At 38.6% G+C, this 18,189-nt stretch overlaps 3 protein-coding genes across 3 annotated transcripts in view; 1 reads left to right on the top strand and 2 right to left on the bottom strand.

Annotated features, from left to right (window-relative positions):
• Positions 1 to 18,189, bottom strand: part of pasi1 (pasiflora 1) — a 256,430-nt gene that overhangs the window by 169,055 nt on the left and 69,186 nt on the right. The gene's annotated exons all lie outside the window — the stretch shown is intronic.
• Positions 1,726 to 3,721, bottom strand: Golgin84 (Golgin-84). Its single transcript, XM_065220189.1, has 4 exons — positions 2,422 to 3,721; positions 2,190 to 2,364; positions 2,050 to 2,125; positions 1,726 to 1,973 (listed from the first exon to the last, which is right to left on the bottom strand). The coding sequence occupies exons 1-4, from the start codon at positions 3,621 to 3,623 to the stop codon at positions 1,759 to 1,761; spliced, it is 1,668 nt and encodes a 555-aa protein (XP_065076261.1). The 5' UTR covers positions 3,624 to 3,721; the 3' UTR covers positions 1,726 to 1,758.
• LOC135699837 (zinc finger protein 652-like) lies at positions 14,571 to 16,685 on the top strand. The gene is made up of 3 exons (XM_065220188.1): positions 14,571 to 14,709; positions 14,791 to 14,911; positions 14,976 to 16,685. Exons 1-3 carry the CDS (start codon positions 14,651 to 14,653, stop codon positions 16,212 to 16,214), a joined length of 1,419 nt encoding a protein of 472 aa, XP_065076260.1. The 5' UTR covers positions 14,571 to 14,650; the 3' UTR covers positions 16,215 to 16,685.

Here is an 18,189-nt window from a genome sequence, read left to right as displayed (position 1 = left end):
ATTGAAGCCAATTCAAAAGTCCAGGCTCCATTCCTATTTTCTGCAATTTGAGGATTAATAATGGTATGTCAATGCGGTCAAATGCTTTACTGAAGTCGGTGTATAGCGCTTCAACGTGCTTGCCACTGTCCAACGCTTTAATAATGAAAGATACATATTCTTGAAGATTAGAGGTAGTTGAGCGACCTTTAAAAAAGCCGTGCTGTTTACTTGTAATTAGATTTTTCACCTGCTGAAAAATATTGCCGTTTACGATTGATTCAAAAAGTTTTGGAATGCAAGAAATAATAGCAATTCCACGATAATTTCGAATGTCTGATTTTGCACCTGATTTGAAAATAGGTACCAAATAAGATGATTTCTAAATTTCAGGGAATTTTCCATTTTTCAGAGACATGTTGAAAAGACGCTCTAGAGGAAATGCGAGTTCTTCAGAAAGGTTTTTCAAAAATATGGGTGCGATGCCGTCAGGTCCAGACCCTTTCGACGCGTTTAAGTTTTTTAGTGCATTGAGGACTTCATGTTGAGAAAGTTGGTTGACAGAGATGTTTTTAGAAATTTCAGGAATGAATGCAAAGAAATCGCGGTCACGATCTTCTTCGGAAAATGTGGTGTATACTTCTTGGAAGAAATTTGCAAAGAGATTGCAAATTTCAGAAGAATTCTCACCTACATTTGCATCCAAATTCATTCGCGAAGGAAAATTGCTGCTTTTTAATTTCGTGTTTACATAATTAAAAAAGTTCTTAGGACATGATTTGACTTCATTTTCGACTGTGCGGTTATAGTCCTCATATGCAGAGTTGATGGCTGTATTTAATTGGTTGCATAAGTTGTGATAGTTTCGCAAATTGGTTTCAGTTTTTTCTTTTTTGTATAGTTTATGAGCTTTCTGTTTTTTATTCTTTAAATTTTTCAGTTGTGGATTGAACCATGCGGGTAGTTTATTGTTTTGTGTTCGTCTTCTTTTTTTTGATGGTACAGTTTCTAAAATTAGGTTTTGAAGAATTGAGTGAAATTTTTCTACTTCAGTATCGACATTTCCTTCAATACTTATTAAATTTTGCCAATTTATTGTACATAGTCTACGTTTGGCTTCTTCGTAATTTACTTTATGGTATTCCGGCACTTCCTCGTATTCCCAGTCGCTGGAGGAAGAAGAATTTTGTACGAAGATTGAGTATTCAATTGCTGTGTGAAACTCTTCATTTTTCCATAAAGGTGCTAATGATGTATCCACACAGAAGTCTTCAGTACAATTTGTAAATAAAAGGTCTAAATATGAGTTTTGTTGATTTTTTTACATGGTTTATTTGATTAAGACCAAAATAAGATATTTTGTCGAATAATAATTGTAATGTTTCGTCTTCACCTACGACCGGGAGTAAAAATGATTCATTTTCAATGTCTGTTATAAAGTCTGCGTTTCGTTGATTGAAGTCGCCATAAATATGCAGTTTTACTTCTGGTTCCATATTTGACATTACCAACACAACCAATGTGACAACGACACGGAACCACAAACAACGTTTGGACTGCATCTGCAGTAAACACACCACCGAAGTAAACATCCGGACAACAGGATAAACACACAAAAACTAAAAGTCACAAGCAGGTTATGCTGACAATGATTATAATTGAATTCATTTTCATTTATTTTATTCTATTATTCAAAATAAGATTTTTATTTCTTTTTTTTTGTAATTGTACAACATCTCAATTAACCCTATTGCAATAAAATGTCCCACCACTGCCGCACTACGTTGGAGTAGACGAAAGCAGCACAAACATGACCCACATGTGCAGAACGGCAATATAGACAATTACCAATATCCGAATCAACGGGTATCGCCTTAGGAATACACCCAATCGTATGCCAATGGAATCCAACGATGAGTATGCTCGTTTCACGCGTCTCGCCATGTTATTGTCGAAGGGATTTTCGACCATAAAATTTGGAACTTGGGATTTCGCTGCAAAAGAAACCGTTTGCATGAGTTATTAGTTTATCAGATTGATAGTAAATTTCTCTCAGAATCACACACTTACCGTCATCCGTTTCATTAAGGCTTGTATAAGCCGCCCGTTGTTGCCGGACCTGGGAAACGACGCCCCGGTATTGAGTCTGAAAAATCACCAGCATAATTAATTTTTCTGGCTAGTACCGTATCATGTATTGTGTGCATTACATCTAATTTCTCAAGCTGAAGACGAAGCGCATTCCTCTCTGCGGTCGTTGATTCCAGGGTGTTCTGTTTTTGCACTAAAGATTGCGTTAGAGATGCCAGTCTTTGTTCCAAGTCCGAAGAAGGGCTCGTAGGACGATTGTGCATTTTATTACGCAGTTTGGTGATTTCAGCTACCCTAGAAAACAGCACAATGGGATCATAATATGACAACAGCTATGCACTGCTTACTTACTTTTCATGAACTTTAACGGAAAATGCTGTGCGTTGTTTAACCAGTTCTTCTCTAGCCGATAGCAGTTCTCTTTGCTTGATGCCTAAATCGTCGTCCAGCTGATGCAGTTTAGTAGTTTCCACTTTCAGGCGTTGTTGTAAATCTTCTATTTTGCTCTCCAGTTCAAATATCGTTCCTTTGAACTTCTGCTCCGTCGACTGCCAGAAGAGCTTACCTTTCTCGTATTTGTCGTTTAGAGCGGAAATTTCTTCTGCTAGATTTTGTCGTTCATGTTTCAGCTGCTCCAGTTCTATTAGTATTATTTGTTCAGAGCTTACATTGCCAATCTGATTCATGCCACCCGGAATAACATTCTCCTTCAATTGTTCGATCATTTTTTCTTTCAACTGCAGCGTTGCATGAGCTCTCACACGATATTGCTGCAGTTCAGCTATTGCATTATTGGTTTCTGCTTTGGCGGTTTCCAGTTTCTGATCAAGCTCTTGTTCATTCTGCATATGCTTCGATACAATCGATTCTAGTTCCGATATCGATTTGATATATTTTTCATTAGATTCTTCAATTGACGTTAATTTTATGAAAAGTTCATTTTTCTCATCGATTAAAATCTGACAGAGATTTTCCAATTCCTTAACTTTGGCTTCGTTTTCAGAATTCGACAGTTGAGTTTGAGCGCTGTCGAGCTCGATCTTCAATTCGTCTCTTTCAGATTTTACTTCCGCCAGAATGATTTTGGTTGCCGCTAGTTCTTTTTCCAATGAATAGCCATAATTAGAAACTGCACTGGTCTCAATAGGGCTTGTCGTAAATTCAATTACCGTTCCATCCTTCTTAGAGCTAATCGAGCTTCTCCGAGATGAATTTTGCCTTTCTGACTTCACAGATCCACTATCAAAATCGACAAAACTGCTCCGCTCATGTGAGGCGGAAGAAGCAGATCTAATCATGCCCCTGGGTGATGTTTTTACATTCAAAGAGAGCCCTTTCGAAATTGGTAATTTCATTGGAGCGGGAGCAAAATTGGAATCCATTATCATTGTCGTAGTGGTCGTTCCAGGAACGGTAGTGACTTCCACCAGCGGTTCTGAAGCTTCCACATCACCATTTTCAGCTGACTGACGAGTCAATACTGTTGCTGCATTCTGGTCGATTTTGGTGAGTATATTCTCAGCTTTGCCAGCGAGATCCTGTAGCCACGACATTCTAGCTTACGTACTTATAACCAAAGTCCAATTCAAGCCATTTTTTCACGCAAATTCGGAATCACTTCATTAATTAAAGTTTTATATTTGCGCTGCACTATTTTCATATAAACCATGAAAACTAAACAAAACAGATTGATTGAGTGACTAAAATGACAAACAACATAATTTTATGCTCATCATTCATGGAACAATCAGTGAGTGACCAATTATTGAGCTATGCTTGCCCTGTGGTTTTCTATAGGGGAAATGACGGCTTCGGCATGACATACTATTTTCGGCAGCACAAATTGAAACACTATTTTCACTGGATTTTCTTATGAAAACACTTCGCTGAATGCATGCAAACGATTCTTTATGCTTTCAGCTTCAATTTGACTATATTTTTACCACTGAGAAAAAGCAATCTAGCAAGGTTTTCTTGAAATGAAACACACGCACTACAAATTGTAGCTGATTTCGAGTTGCCGATAATAGAACAGCAGATTTACATGCAGTTCAAATGGAACGGTTGCCGAAGAAAAACTGGTTGCCGACAATACTCGCTCTCACTAGAGAAGATTGGAGCTTTGTAAAAGCGTTTCAAAACAGTTTTTGACAATTCTTTCGACTGAACTTGTTAGCAGAGCTGCCAGGTGGTTTTATAAAAAATCTGTATCCACTCTATTAAAAAATCTGTATTTTCTGTATTGACGATTTTTTTCTTAATTAATCATGTTTTGTTGTTTTACAAATACAGTGCATACAAAATAACCATAAAAAGTGCTTAACCACCTATTCGGATTATGGTACCAACCATACGGGATATAATTGCGCCATTTGTGATATCGTCCGTACTTATTTATAAGAGTGATATGAAGCCGTTTGAAAATGTATGGAGATTTTAGTTTCTATTCATTATCTTCCTGATAAGCAGTTTTAAATGCAAAAAAGTGCACGAGTTCATTACTATTTGATATTTTTAAAATAGATGAATACAATTAATTACATCATTTGTGTGGTAGTTACACCGAAAAGTCGAGAGATGCCGCCCCGCCAGTGCTGGTAAAATCATTTTTGCAGTATGCAGAATATCAGAAAATCCGCAATTTCTTACGAAATACATTTTCAATGCAAGTAAAATGTTTACGAGTACTTGTATTTGTACCATTTTAATGTGCTCGGCCACATTTCTTGTATTTAACATACATGCTTATATTGGAAATATTCAATTAATACTGTAAATCCCCATACAATCTCAAATCGTTTACTACCAGCTCCATATGCATCCGAAAGCGGTTGGTCCTCTGGTTGTGAATGCTGTCAAAAACACCATAACATTCATTTTATAAAAATCTGTATAAATCTGTATTGTAATTTAAAAATCTGTGATAAATCTGTATTCTGTATCGGGTCTGTATTAAGATTAAAAAATCTGTATAATACAGATAAATCTGTATAAATGGCAGCACTGCTTGTTAGAGCAACTGGCAGCAAAAGATTGTAAACAAACCAATACTGCATATGTGTGCGTTCCTTAGAGAAAAAGGCTATAGAAAGAAGGTCGCTGCTTAGGTTGCCAAGAATACGTAAATTCCCCTATATACGGAAAGACGAAATAACTCAAAATCGAGATGAAAAGTACTTAAAAATAAGTATGTACTTCTCTAGCACTACTGTTTTAGATACAATTTTGTTTTCATTGATGAGTACTTTAAACACCTGTGGAAACCTGAGTACTGCGGTAACTCTAACTCTAAGGTACCCTAATAAAAATTGTATGGTTAATTTGCTTAACGACGTGTTCTGGGTATCATCCAAACCATTTGTGGAATAGTTCAATGATTTGGGTTGTCGTTCGTTTATGGTTATTTTTTATTAGGGTAACTCTAAGACCAGAAGGTCCCGAAGAAATGCGCTCAACTTTTTGGCTCAGCTCTCGTACTACCTTCGGTCCCAAGCTAATCGATTCACCCCTCGAAACATAGGAAAATCCACTAACCCCTCATTTTATCTGTCAAACTTTCATAGCGAATCAAAACAAACATTGCGTAGTACTAAAATTTCGACTAGTATGAGATACGTTAATCGTTTGCTTGGGACCAATAGGCTAGTCAAGTAGTGAGCCAATTTAAAATCGTTAGTTTCGTATTGATTGTTGCTTATACCCCGTTCACATTACAGCGTATATCACGTTATATACGCTGTCTTGCAATGAGCACTCATACATCTATAGTTTTCACTGGAAATCCTATGTTTTTTTTTTTTTTTCCTTTGGTTTGTTTTTTTCCGTCGATCTTGTTTTCCGTGCTGAGCACCAATGCTACCGACGTGCCAGGAAGGCAGCTCTCACACCTGGACCCTACCTATCGACCCATCAACTCATGAACCGGGGACCAACGGCTTTACTTCCCACCCGAAGGAAGGCGTGATCAGAGATGTTATGCCTCAGAACATCCCGGCGGCGCCGACTGGGATTGAACCCAGGCCTGCTGGGGTGAGAGGTAATCACGCTTACCACTACACCACCGGCGCCGTTAATGAAATCCTATGTATGAGTGCTCATTGCAAGACAGCCTATATTACGTGATATAGGCTGTAATGTGAACGGGTTAAAACCAACAATCAATACGAAACTAACAATTTTAAATTGGCTCACCACTTTAGTAGCCTATTGGTCCCAAGCAAACGATTAACGTACCCTATTCTAGTTGAAATTCTATTACTACACTATATTTGTTTTGATTCGCTATGAAAGTTTGACAGATAACATCAGGGGTGTGTGGATTCATGCAGAACATGCAGGGGTGAGTGAAATAGCTTGGGACCGTTGTTCTGGTACTGAGTGAGCCAAAAATAATAATGATTTTCTTCGGGACCCAGTGGTCTTAGAGTTACCTCTATGGTAAAACCATAGAGGTAACTCTAAGACCACTGGGTCCCGAAGAAAATCATTATTATTTTTGGCTCACTCAGTGGTCTTAGAGTTTACCTCTATGGTTTTACCATAGAGGTAACTCTAAGACCACTGGGTCCCGAAGAAAATCATTATTATTTTTGGCTCACTCAGTACCAGAACAACGGTCCCAAGCAGTCCCAAGCTATTTCACTCACCCCTGCATGTTCTGCATGAATCCACACATCCCTGAAGTTATCTGTCAAACTTTCATAGCGAATCAAAACAAACATAGTGAAGTAATAGAATTTCAACTAGAATAGGGTACGTTAATCGTTTGCTTGGGACCAATAGGCTACTAAAGTGGTGAGCCAATTTAAAATCGTTAGTTTCGTATTGATTGTTGGTAAAACCGTAAAACCCAGGGGGAACGACACTCATTTGGATGTATTTTTTCAGTCTAGTAATTACTTGGGATTTTCGGGGAAAAACATAATTGATGGGATTTTTTTGAGTGTGTCGTGTTGACGAAAATTGAGCAGGGATAGAAAAAATAGATGGGAATAGATCAGGCAATTGATGTGATGTGAGGGATGTTAAAAAATTTCAGAGGGATACGAGTCTGAACGCGAAGAGGATAGGCGTAAAAAGAAGAAAAATTTGCTGCAATGAAGCGTCCATGAATTACGTAACGCTTATAGGGAGAGAGGGAGTCACCTATATCGTTACGAATTATACATAGGGGAGGAGTAGTAAAGCTTTGCGTTGCGTAAAAAAGAGAACATTTTGTTTTTTTTTTTCGTTTCTTGATGTAAAGTTTGAAAATACAGGTCTTTTTTGACGCTTTTGGCAACGACAACGAAGGCTATCATCACTAAATCTTGCTTTACAAAATGGATCTGTTTTAATTTTATAAATTGAGATTTTTGCTATCTTGAACTTTTGAAAAGGAGGTACACGATGGTACGCTGATCTTTTGTTTTTGTTTTGAATATTAATAATATAATTAATTACCTAAAAATAAAAAAATACAAAACGAAATCATACATTAATTAAATGAAAAGGCGAGGGAGGGGGGTTTATAGCAACAATCAATACGAAACTAACGATTTTAAATTGGCTCACCACTTTAGTAGCCTATTGGTCCCAAGCAAACGATTAACGTACCCTATTCTAGTTGAAATTCTATTACTACACTATGTTTGTTTTGATTCGCTATGAAAGTTTGAAAGATAACATCAGGGGTGTGTGGATTCATGCAGAACATGCAGGGGTGAGTGAAATAGCTTGGGACTGCTTGGGACCGTTGTTCTGGTACTGAGTGAGCCAAAAATAATAATGATTTTCTTCGGGACCCAGTGGTCTTAGAGTTACCTCTATGTTTATAGAGCGTTGCGTAATAAATAGAGGGGGGTCATTTTCAGTGTACCGTTTTGTTCCAAAGGGGGGGGGGTCAAACATATTGATTTTTAGCGAAACGGAATTAATGAACACCGCTCGGGACACCGCCCAACTATAATAATCAAAGCTCACAGCTCAAGTGCAGAAAACGGTTCCGCACCGAAAAGGTCGAAACTGCACAGTAGGATGAACGGGTGATGGCGATGGATTACAAGGTTCCAGTTAATATTCCCAGCTGTATTTAGATGGGAATTTGATCCGCAATATTCTCGCACAGAAATACATCACCCGGTGGGTGTCTTACTTCACCATTAGCTCTTTCTTATCCGAACCCTTGACCAGTAGCAGAGACGAGTAAAACTTGGGCCGAGTGGAAAAAACGACCTGAATTCCTTTTTCACCTGCTTGTCGTAGGGGGTTTCATTGGTAAGGCTTTTCCGGGGCTAGAATCAGCAGTTCGAACGAAATCAACAGTTGCTTCGCGCCTGTTCGGTAACTTCCATGCTACAACACACAGAGACCCGGGCTCTTATCCGTCGAATTCGATCGGTTTGAGTCCGGGAAATGGATGTGCGTTGCCGTCTCCTCCGTGATGCACTTGATGTTTTTTGCTCGGTTTTTTGCCCCCGAGACCGATTATAGACGAATGGTCCGTCATCTTTTTTTAGTTTTCGCACCGATTTTTTACCGGCATGGTCAGCTGACATACCTGGTGTTTGTTGTGGAGAGTGTTGTAAACTGACAGTGAGTATGGCAGAGTGCTTCGCGGTCGACCTGAAAACTTCGAGAAACTGCACGGCTTGCTTGACAATTTGTGTGCATGCAGAAGGGATAAGTTGGGAATAGAAAGAATAGATAGGATGGATTGAAATTTTGTGCACGTTGAAAATTATATGAGCGGTTTGGGTAAAAATGGGATAATCCTGAAGTGTCGTTCCCCCTGGTAAAACCACAAACGAAGTGACAGACGGAGCGGCTCGAAAACTTTGGTGACTAACCTGCTATTTCAATTTTTCAGTGTGCCACATGGCAACACCACTACTACTGGATTGTACCACATTGCAACACTACTGCTACTACTAGATTGAACTAGCATTTTCACCAAATGTACTAGAATGTTTTGGTTCTATCTCTTTCACTCTACTCAAAACTGAAATGCATAAAAAAATGACAAAATGATACGCACTCTTTGCACACTGTCAAATAATCATTGTACACAAAATCAACTTTGTTCAAATCAAAACAAAAAAAACTAACTCATCTGGTGGATGATGGCACAAGCTTCCAAGAAAATTCTATTACAGTGAACCACATTATTTATATGGATTTCTTCGCCAGTAAGTCGTCTGTCACTAACTGTCACTGCCAGTTAGTCGTCTGTCGGTTTAACTATATGCTTTATAAGACCTACGATAACTTTTATAGCACCTTAGTTAAACCGATTGACAAGAGCTATATAGAACGTGGAATAAACGCATCAAAACAAACAATTGGGAGCGCTTATAAAACACCTGAGTTGATCAAACGTTGAATAATAGCTTCCAGAGTTGTACAAGAATGTAGTTGTATCAACAATCAATACGAAACTAACGATTTTAAATTGGCTCACCACTTTAGTAGCCTATTGGTCCCAAGCAAACGATTAACGTACCCTATTCTAGTTGAAATCCTATTACTACACTATGTTTGTTTTGATTCGCTATGAAAGTTTGACAGATAACATCAGGGGTGTGTGGATTCATGCAGAACATGCAGGGGTGAGTGAAATAGCTTGGGACTGCTTGGGACCGTTGTTCTGGTACTGAGTGAGCCAAAAATAATAATGATTTTCTTCGGGACCCAGTGGTCTTAGAGTTACCTCTATGGTTGTATCAACAATCAATACGAAACTAACGATTTTAAATTGGCTCACCACTTTAGTAGCCTATTGGTCCCAAGCAAACGATTAACGTACCCTATTCTAGTTGAAATCCTATTACTACACTATGTTTGTTTTGATTCGCTATGAAAGTTTGACAGATAACATCAGGGGTGTGTGGATTCATGCAGAACATGCAGGGGTGAGTGAAATAGCTTGGGACTGCTTGGGACCGTTGTTCTGGTACTGAGTGAGCCAAAAATAATAATGATTTTCTTCGGGACCCAGTGGTCTTAGAGTTACCTCTATGGTTGTATCAACAATCAATACGAAACTAACGATTTTAAATTGGCTCACCACTTTAGTAGCCTATTGGTCCCAAGCAAACGATTAACGTACCCTATTCTAGTTGAAATCCTATTACTACACTATGTTTGTTTTGATTCGCTATGAAAGTTTGACAGATAACATCAGGGGTGTGTGGATTCATGCAGAACATGCAGGGGTGAGTGAAATAGCTTGGGACTGCTTGGGACCGTTGTTCTGGTACTGAGTGAGCCAAAAATAATAATGATTTTCTTCGGGACCCAGTGGTCTTAGAGTTACCTCTATGGTTGTATCAACAATCAATACGAAACTAACGATTTTAAATTGGCTCACCACTTTAGTAGCCTATTGGTCCCAAGCAAACGATTAACGTACCCTATTCTAGTTGAAATTCTATTACTATACTATGTTTGTTTTGATTCGCTATGAAAGTTTGACAGATAACATCAGGGGTCTGTGGATTCATGCAGAACATGCAGGGGTGAGTGAAATAGCTTGGGACTGCTTGGGACCGTTGTTCTGGTACTGAGTGAGCCAAAAATAATAATGATTTTCTTCGGGACCCAGTGGTCTTAGAGTTACCTCTATGGTTGTATCAACAATCAATACGAAACTAACGAGTTTAAATTGGCTCACCACTTTAGTAGCCTATTGGTCCCAAGCAAACGATTAACGTACCCTATTCTAGTTGAAATTCTATTACTATACTATGTTTGTTTTGATTCGCTATGAAAGTTTGACAGATAACATCAGGGGTCTGTGGATTCATGCAGAACATGCAGGGGTGAGTGAAATAGCTTGGGACTGCTTGGGACCGTTGTTCTGGTACTGAGTGAGCCAAAAATAATAATGATTTTCTTCGGGACCCAGTGGTCTTAGAGTTACCTCTATGGTTGTATTGCCTTTTTGGTTAAACGCTTCAAAAGCTGCTTGAAGCACTTTTAAATGATTGTTTACGTTCGGTTTACCTATATGCTTTATAAGACCTACGATAACTTTTATAGCACCTTAGTTAAACCATAGAGGTAAATCTAAGACCACTGGGTCCCGAAGAAAATCATTATTATTTCTGGCTCACTCAGTACCAGAACAACGGTCCCAAGCAGTCCCAAGCTATTTCACTCACCCCTGCATGTTCTGCATGAATCCACACACCCCTGATGTTATCTGTCAAACTTTCATAGCGAATCAAAACAAACATAGTGTAGTAATAGAATTTCAACTAGAATAGAGTACTTTAATCGTTTGCTTGGGACCAATCCAGCTTTTCATGCTCGTTAATGGCGGCCTGTTTGTATGAATAAATGTATCTTTCACTGTGCTTTTTGACACTAACTGGAGGGCGTATGTGGTTTCATTTTCTTCTGTTCCTGGAAGAGGGAAAGGGAGGGGACAAAATCCGAACCTCCAGATAGCACAGTGAAGGATAAATTTATTCATACAAACAGGCCACCATTACCGAGCATGGAAAGCTGGATAGGCTACTAAAGTGGTGAGCCAATTTAAAATCGTTAGTTTCGTATTGATTGTTGGTACTATCTTCGGTCCCAAGCTAATCGATGCACCCCTCGAAACATAGGGAAATCCATGAACCCCTCATTTTATCTGTCAAACTTTCATAGTTAATCAAAACAAACATAATGTAGTACTAGAATTTTGACTAGAATGGGTAACAAGATGGCAAATCATCTTTATTTTGATTAATTGGCCAATTTACTTCTGTTTACATCATATTTACGATGCAGCATTGATGGAGCCGCGAAATGAAATGAATATATCTTATGAAAGTTCAACTGGAAAAGTCAAAGATGCACAGCAGTCTGATCGTATAAACGTTTTCTTCTTCAATTCGAATGTTATATTGCAAGGATTTTACACAGGCTTGATGAAAATTATGATTTAACGCTAATTTTCACGAATTTTATATGCAGTCTGTCAACATTATCATCATCATGCAGTGGCGACATCTGCGTTGAGCTTTTACGGCAATCTTCCAATACTGCGATTAGCAGACGTGTCGTCACAGAAAACAGCTGTTTCGTGTAAAAAGATAAACATTGCGTTGAAATTAGGTTTTGCACCGTCGGGGTTAACCTCAATCTGATGACAGTTTAGTGGTACTGTTTACGTGGACTTAGCCGATTTTTTCTTGGGTGGATTTTCTCGATAATTTTTCAGACTGCAGTGAGATGTAAACCTCACTTCTGCAATGTCCATGAGCAACATCCTTTCTACGCGCTGTTCCTCGACAATTTTCAAGTTGAAATTCGTAAATTTTTGAATATTTTTTTTTGAAAAAACGACTAAGTGCTTGTAAACAGTACCACTGAACTGTCAAAGAGGTTCAGCCGATTAACACTGAGTTCATTTGTGACGTCACGCTGCAGAACCTAATACGACCACCACTAGACACTTTCACATTTCACTAATTGACGAGTGCACGGATGGATTTGAGTTCACTCACTCGACAAAAAGTGACACAACAGCGGGGCCCTGTTTACTAAAAATGAACACATGAATAATACTCACGTAACATTTGAAACGGGTCTATCAACTTATGTACACAAAACTTGTTAAGCCTTTTTCGCGCGAACCGAATACGCTCACGCAAACTAACAACACCATCGGGCAGAGGAAATTCTCCCCTTCCCGATAGTGCTCTTGGTTTGCGTGGGCGTACTTCGGTTCTCGTGAAAAGGACCTAGCAAATTATTTACAAAAGTTGATAGGTCCTTTTCAAATGTTACGCGAGCATGATTCATGTGTTCATTTTTAGTAAACAGGGCCCAGCTGTTGTGTCACTTTTTGTCGAGTGAGTGAACTCAAATCCATCCGTGCACTCGTCTATACCAATTAGGTTCTGCAGCGTGACGTCACAAATGAACTCAGTGTTAAACGGCTGGACCTTTTTGACAGTTCAGTGGTACTGTTTACAAGCACTTAGTTGTTTTTTCGAAAAAATATATTTTAAAATTTCCGAATTTTAACTTGAAAATTGTTGAAGAAATGCGGTGTGAAAGGATGTTGCTCGTGGACATTGCAAAAGTGTGGTTTACAGTTCACTGCAATCTGAAAAATGATCCAGAAAATCTACCCAAGAAAAAATCGACTAAGTCCACGTAAACAGTACCACTGAACTGTCATCAGATTGAGGTTAACCCCGACGGTGCAAAACCTAATAAGCCGGTTGGGCCAGACCTTGTATAATTGACATCGGATGAATGCAGCACTGATTTTAGTAAGAAGGTCGGAGACGAGCCAGCCAACGGCTGAAAGTCTCCTTAATAAAGATATAAAAAAAAAAAAAAAAAAATTAGTAAGAAGTTGATCCAACAAATTAATCAGTCGAGTCAGGATTGTGTGAATATGATATAGCTTGCTGAAGTTTCGGAGAAGTTGGAGCAATTACGGAAAGAGCAAGAACACAAGGCAGGTGCATGTTTCGGATCTGCTTGTGGCAGAAGAGAAGATCAAAGACAAAAGCTCGAAGCAAACAGGAAGAAATGACTTTATCAGGGGGGGTGGTCTGGAGGATCCGGAATAGATTCAAAATCCATTTCGGATTTTCGTTTTCCTTTGTTAAGACACTTACCTAGGTGGGTTTCCGCATCCATGACTTCGGTTTTGTTACGGGCCGTTTTGAGTTGATTGGCAAAGCTGGGGCAATTTTTTTTCCGAATGTAAACAAGAAGGAAAAAAATGCAGGGCACGCTAAAAATCGTTTACCCAAATTCTATATAGTTGAAATAAACATGCTTTTGACTTTAATTCAAACATATATAGTTTTGTTACAAACATGTTTAAAATTTATTTTGAATTATTCATATGTTTATAGAATGAACATTTTTATTTTTGATTCAAATGAACAGAATTCGTTTCCGTGTTGGTATTAGTTTAGATCACAACGTGTAAATAATATATTCATAAATAAATTGTAAAATATGAATTGATGTTGTGCACCTGATTTTCATCCGAAATTCGATCATATAATTTCATGTTATAATTAACTGAAAATAATACGATTATCCTATGATTTTATGTTTGATTTATGTCTACTTTGGTTTTCGCAAATCGATCTAAAATCATTCATTATAAGGATGATTGTCATTTGATTTGTTCATATTCCAACAGATGATAAATCGAATGACGATCATCTCAAAACCATCTGATAATAGTTATAGGGCTTGAGTGAGGCAATAATCATTCAATGCCAGGATGATGTTTTGGTTGAGTGTGGTTTTATAGATCGGCAAAATACAGCAAAATTTTTAGATAAAAATTGTGTGTGGGAGCCTCGGTGCGTGGGAACAACTCTTTTCAGATTTCTGGTTTCAGTCCGAGTTTCAGTCGTCCATACTTTTACTGAAGGGTTTTATCCGTCAAATTTATTTCAAAACCACTGGGCATGCAATGTGAAGCAACATCATCATCAAACCAAGCATTAATTATAGCAAATGAACTATAATAAAAATATGGCGCTGGCAACATAGATTACAAGAAGTTCCGAAGAAGTTTACGTGTTTTCGATAGATATTTTGAACAAAAATTCAATAAATTGCACAAAATATGAGTGAACTATGTTGCAGGTGCAATCTACCGAAACAACCACCAAAAACAAGTTCAGAGTAAGTATAAATTCAATCCTTATCGACGAAAGCAATTTCCTTCCTGCGTTCACTCTGCGTTTGCATTGGAATTTTGTTTAGATCAGCATTTCGCTACATTTGCCGCCTTTGCTTGATGCGTGCAGAAGATACGGAGCCGATTTTTATTCATCCTGGCGATAACAGTTTGGCCAACAAAATTTTCGCGTGCACTGGCGTTCAGGTTTGTTTAGTTGGTTTGACGAGTTATTTTTAAACTTATTTGATAGCGATTACCTTTTTTACAGGTCGAGGAAAATGCTGCAGTTGGCCCAACATCAATTTGCATGTCCTGCAAGACATCGGTATACAAAAGTTATCAATTTTTTGAGCTGTGTCAAAGAAATAATAAGATAATCAAAAACCTTCTGGCAAGCCAACAAAGAAGTTCTGAATCAACTGGCAATGAACTTCGAATGGTAATTCGCACAGGTGGTGCGAATCAAATGCCAACAGTTAAACACAAGCGAACAAATTCTGGGAGAAAATCGACACGTAGCAACTTGGAGGAGTCCACAAGTGCAAGCGATGTTTCCTGGAGTGAGAACGATGATGAGAAGGATGATGATGGAGACGATGATGCTGAAGAGGTACTTCCTATCCGGCAATTAGCATATGAAACCGACACCCAAGAAGAGTCCCCTAAAAGGAAAAGGTTGAGCCTTTCCGTTGCAAACAAGGTTCCTTCTCTAGTAATACCTCTGGCTCGCTTGAACGGTGCTATTTGTCCGAGTCCATCTAGCGAGGGGTCTGCTGGTGGAACCTCTCGTGCTTCCACAATAGAACCGATAAGGAGTGACGATTTGTTCAATTGCGAATTTTGCGATGGATCATTTCCGTACGCAATACAAATCCGGCAACATATTGATCTCTACCATACCGATAAAAAGCATGAATTGACATGTAAGTTCTGTTCTAAGTCCTTTTTTACAAGTGCAGAGCTTAACAAGCACAAAGCAGAAAAACATGTGTCGGACGGTGTAATCGAATGCAAATTATGCCAACGGTTTTTCGCCAGTCCTCAGGGTTTGCATCAGCATTATCGTTCGATTATACACAGAGCAGCTACTGGAGAGGCTGTATTCCCTAGGAGACGAAACTCATGCATGACCTATGGCTATGTCAGTCCTGTTCGTCGCACCTCGGTGAGTTCTGACTATGGAAGCGACTATCCATCCAGTGGAGGAGGCAATTCGCGTCGGAAGTCGACCCAATTCCATAATGTGTTGGACGATTTCAATCCTTACGATAGTTCATGCTACGATGAAATAACAACCTACAAATGCGATTATTGTGATGAGCGATTCGACGACAAACAAAGCCTTGCCAGACACACCGATGTTCGTCCGTGTCGTGTAGAACTGGAACCTCTCAATTTAGATCTACTGCTGGAAAGAATGGATCTTGATGAGCTTTTGATGCCTTTGAATAATATTCCCGACGTAACAATCATTGAACCGCCCATAGAAATCGTCGATCTCACATAGCGGCGTCCTGCTGATTCTAACAGGTGCGATTCTCCCTTAATGTACCCCAGTTCACTTTGTGATCCTACGGTATATTTGAACTACCTAAAAATTAGACCGAAATCCCGGTGGATGGATTCCGGTATTTGAATAAACAAATGGGCTGATTAAAATCGATACTAATTGATTTTTTAAGACAGTAGACTTGAGTACGTACGGGATCATACAAACAAATAGTGAAATTGAAGACGAAGAAAATGGTCAGTTAAATGATAGGAGGAAAAGCTGTACCCAACTGGGAGAATTTTAAACTTTACAAGCACGAGAAGCTTATTTCATATAAACACGTTTTAATAAGGTATGAATGGCTCAGTTTTGTTCATTGCATTGTGTTTTATTCAGTGATGTAGAATACCAAATCGAAAACTTTGTTGCAATTATAAAATATTCCGCAATCCGTTGTGCTTTAACGCACAACTTGTATTAAGCTCATCTTCCAACATATTATGCATTATATCTACATATTATGTTAGTTTTAGGAAATAGCAGAATAGAATAAAATATATGTCTTTTAAATAAACGTGAATAGGTTATTTAAAAAGATGACACAGTAGATCAAAAACGTGGATCAGTTCGCACCATTCATTCATAACGAACCCCAATCGATCATACGGTTCCCAACCCTAATAATAATAATAAAAAAACATAAACGAACGATAACCCGAATGGTTGAACTGTTCCACAAATGGTTTGGATGATACCTCGAACACGTCGTTAAGCAAATTAACTTTAACATTTTTATTAGGGAAGCTCACTCTTTTGACATACGACTACGTCTTTCTTTACTATAGTGTGGGGCACATTAAGAAATCGAAAATGAGGCATGTAATGAAAATGGAGGGTGTTTTCAAACGCATATTTCTCGAAAGCATTGATGTGCAAATATGCCATTTGACGATTTATCTAGCATTTGTTTGGCATATAGTACAAATAGTGAAAATAGTTAATCAACTAAGCAATTTGACGAAAATTGGAAGCATCAAAATTGCCCATACATTTGCTTAGACCACAAGGTGTCTTTCCTAACAGAGCCAACACATAGTTGGTATCAAACGAAACAATCCGAAGCCGCATTTACATTGTCAAGCAGTACAGTTCGGTTTTTACTCGCTATCTCGAGTTGTTCGCTAGTTCGTTGCGATAGTGTTAACGCTCCTTTTTCGCGGTGTTTGGTGAAGCATCGCACGACCTCGGGAAACCGCCGCGTGTTGACGCGACTGCTATTCCGGCTGGGACCAGATCCCAATCGGACACCACCAGTGCTCAATTGGCATTGATGAAGCCGTTGGCGAATAATCGTTACGCCATCCTAGAAAACGTCTATAATTCTAATAAAAAAATTGCGTTGAACCGAAGGTGGGAAAGAAGCAGAAAGTTCCATCGTTCTTCGTAAAAGGATTCCCGGAAGGCTTGCGGAAGAAAATCTACTTTAGAATCGTTAAAGGTCTCAAGAGAGGGTTCATCGCTGCAACTAGTGTCGGTGTATAATGAGTCACGCCAAGAGAAAAACAGTTGAACTCGCATCACGGTTTCCGAAAGATTCCCTTTCTTTTCACTTGGCAACAGAGGACTTCTACACGGTGTTTCGCGAAAACCCATTAATGGGTATAAAAATACCCATTTCCGCTAAAAGTGCCCCTCCTCATTTAATGGGTAAACTATGGTTTACTCATAAATGGGTAAATGGGTGGTCTGTCAATAAATGGGTGTTTTTTCACCCATTTTCTTATATTGTGTTTACTGTTAAATGGGTGAAAAAATACCCATTTTTACAAATGGAGGATGCAAGCGCTCGTTGATGTAAAAATGTTTTTAAAACATTGACAATAAATGCAGGTGTTCCGCTCAAATTTTTCACGAAACATTATAATACAAATTATCCATTGTATTGACTTATCCGTAAGCCTCTCCAACGTTTTGGATTCTAACATTTTCC

Source organism: Ochlerotatus camptorhynchus, unplaced genomic scaffold (genome assembly GCF_037179485.1).
Source record: "Ochlerotatus camptorhynchus isolate MF236.1 unplaced genomic scaffold, CSIRO-AGI_Acam_v1.1 ptg000118l, whole genome shotgun sequence".
Lineage (NCBI taxonomy): Eukaryota > Metazoa > Arthropoda > Insecta > Diptera > Culicidae > Ochlerotatus > Ochlerotatus camptorhynchus.
This window is presented reverse-complemented; position numbering and strand designations above follow the sequence as displayed.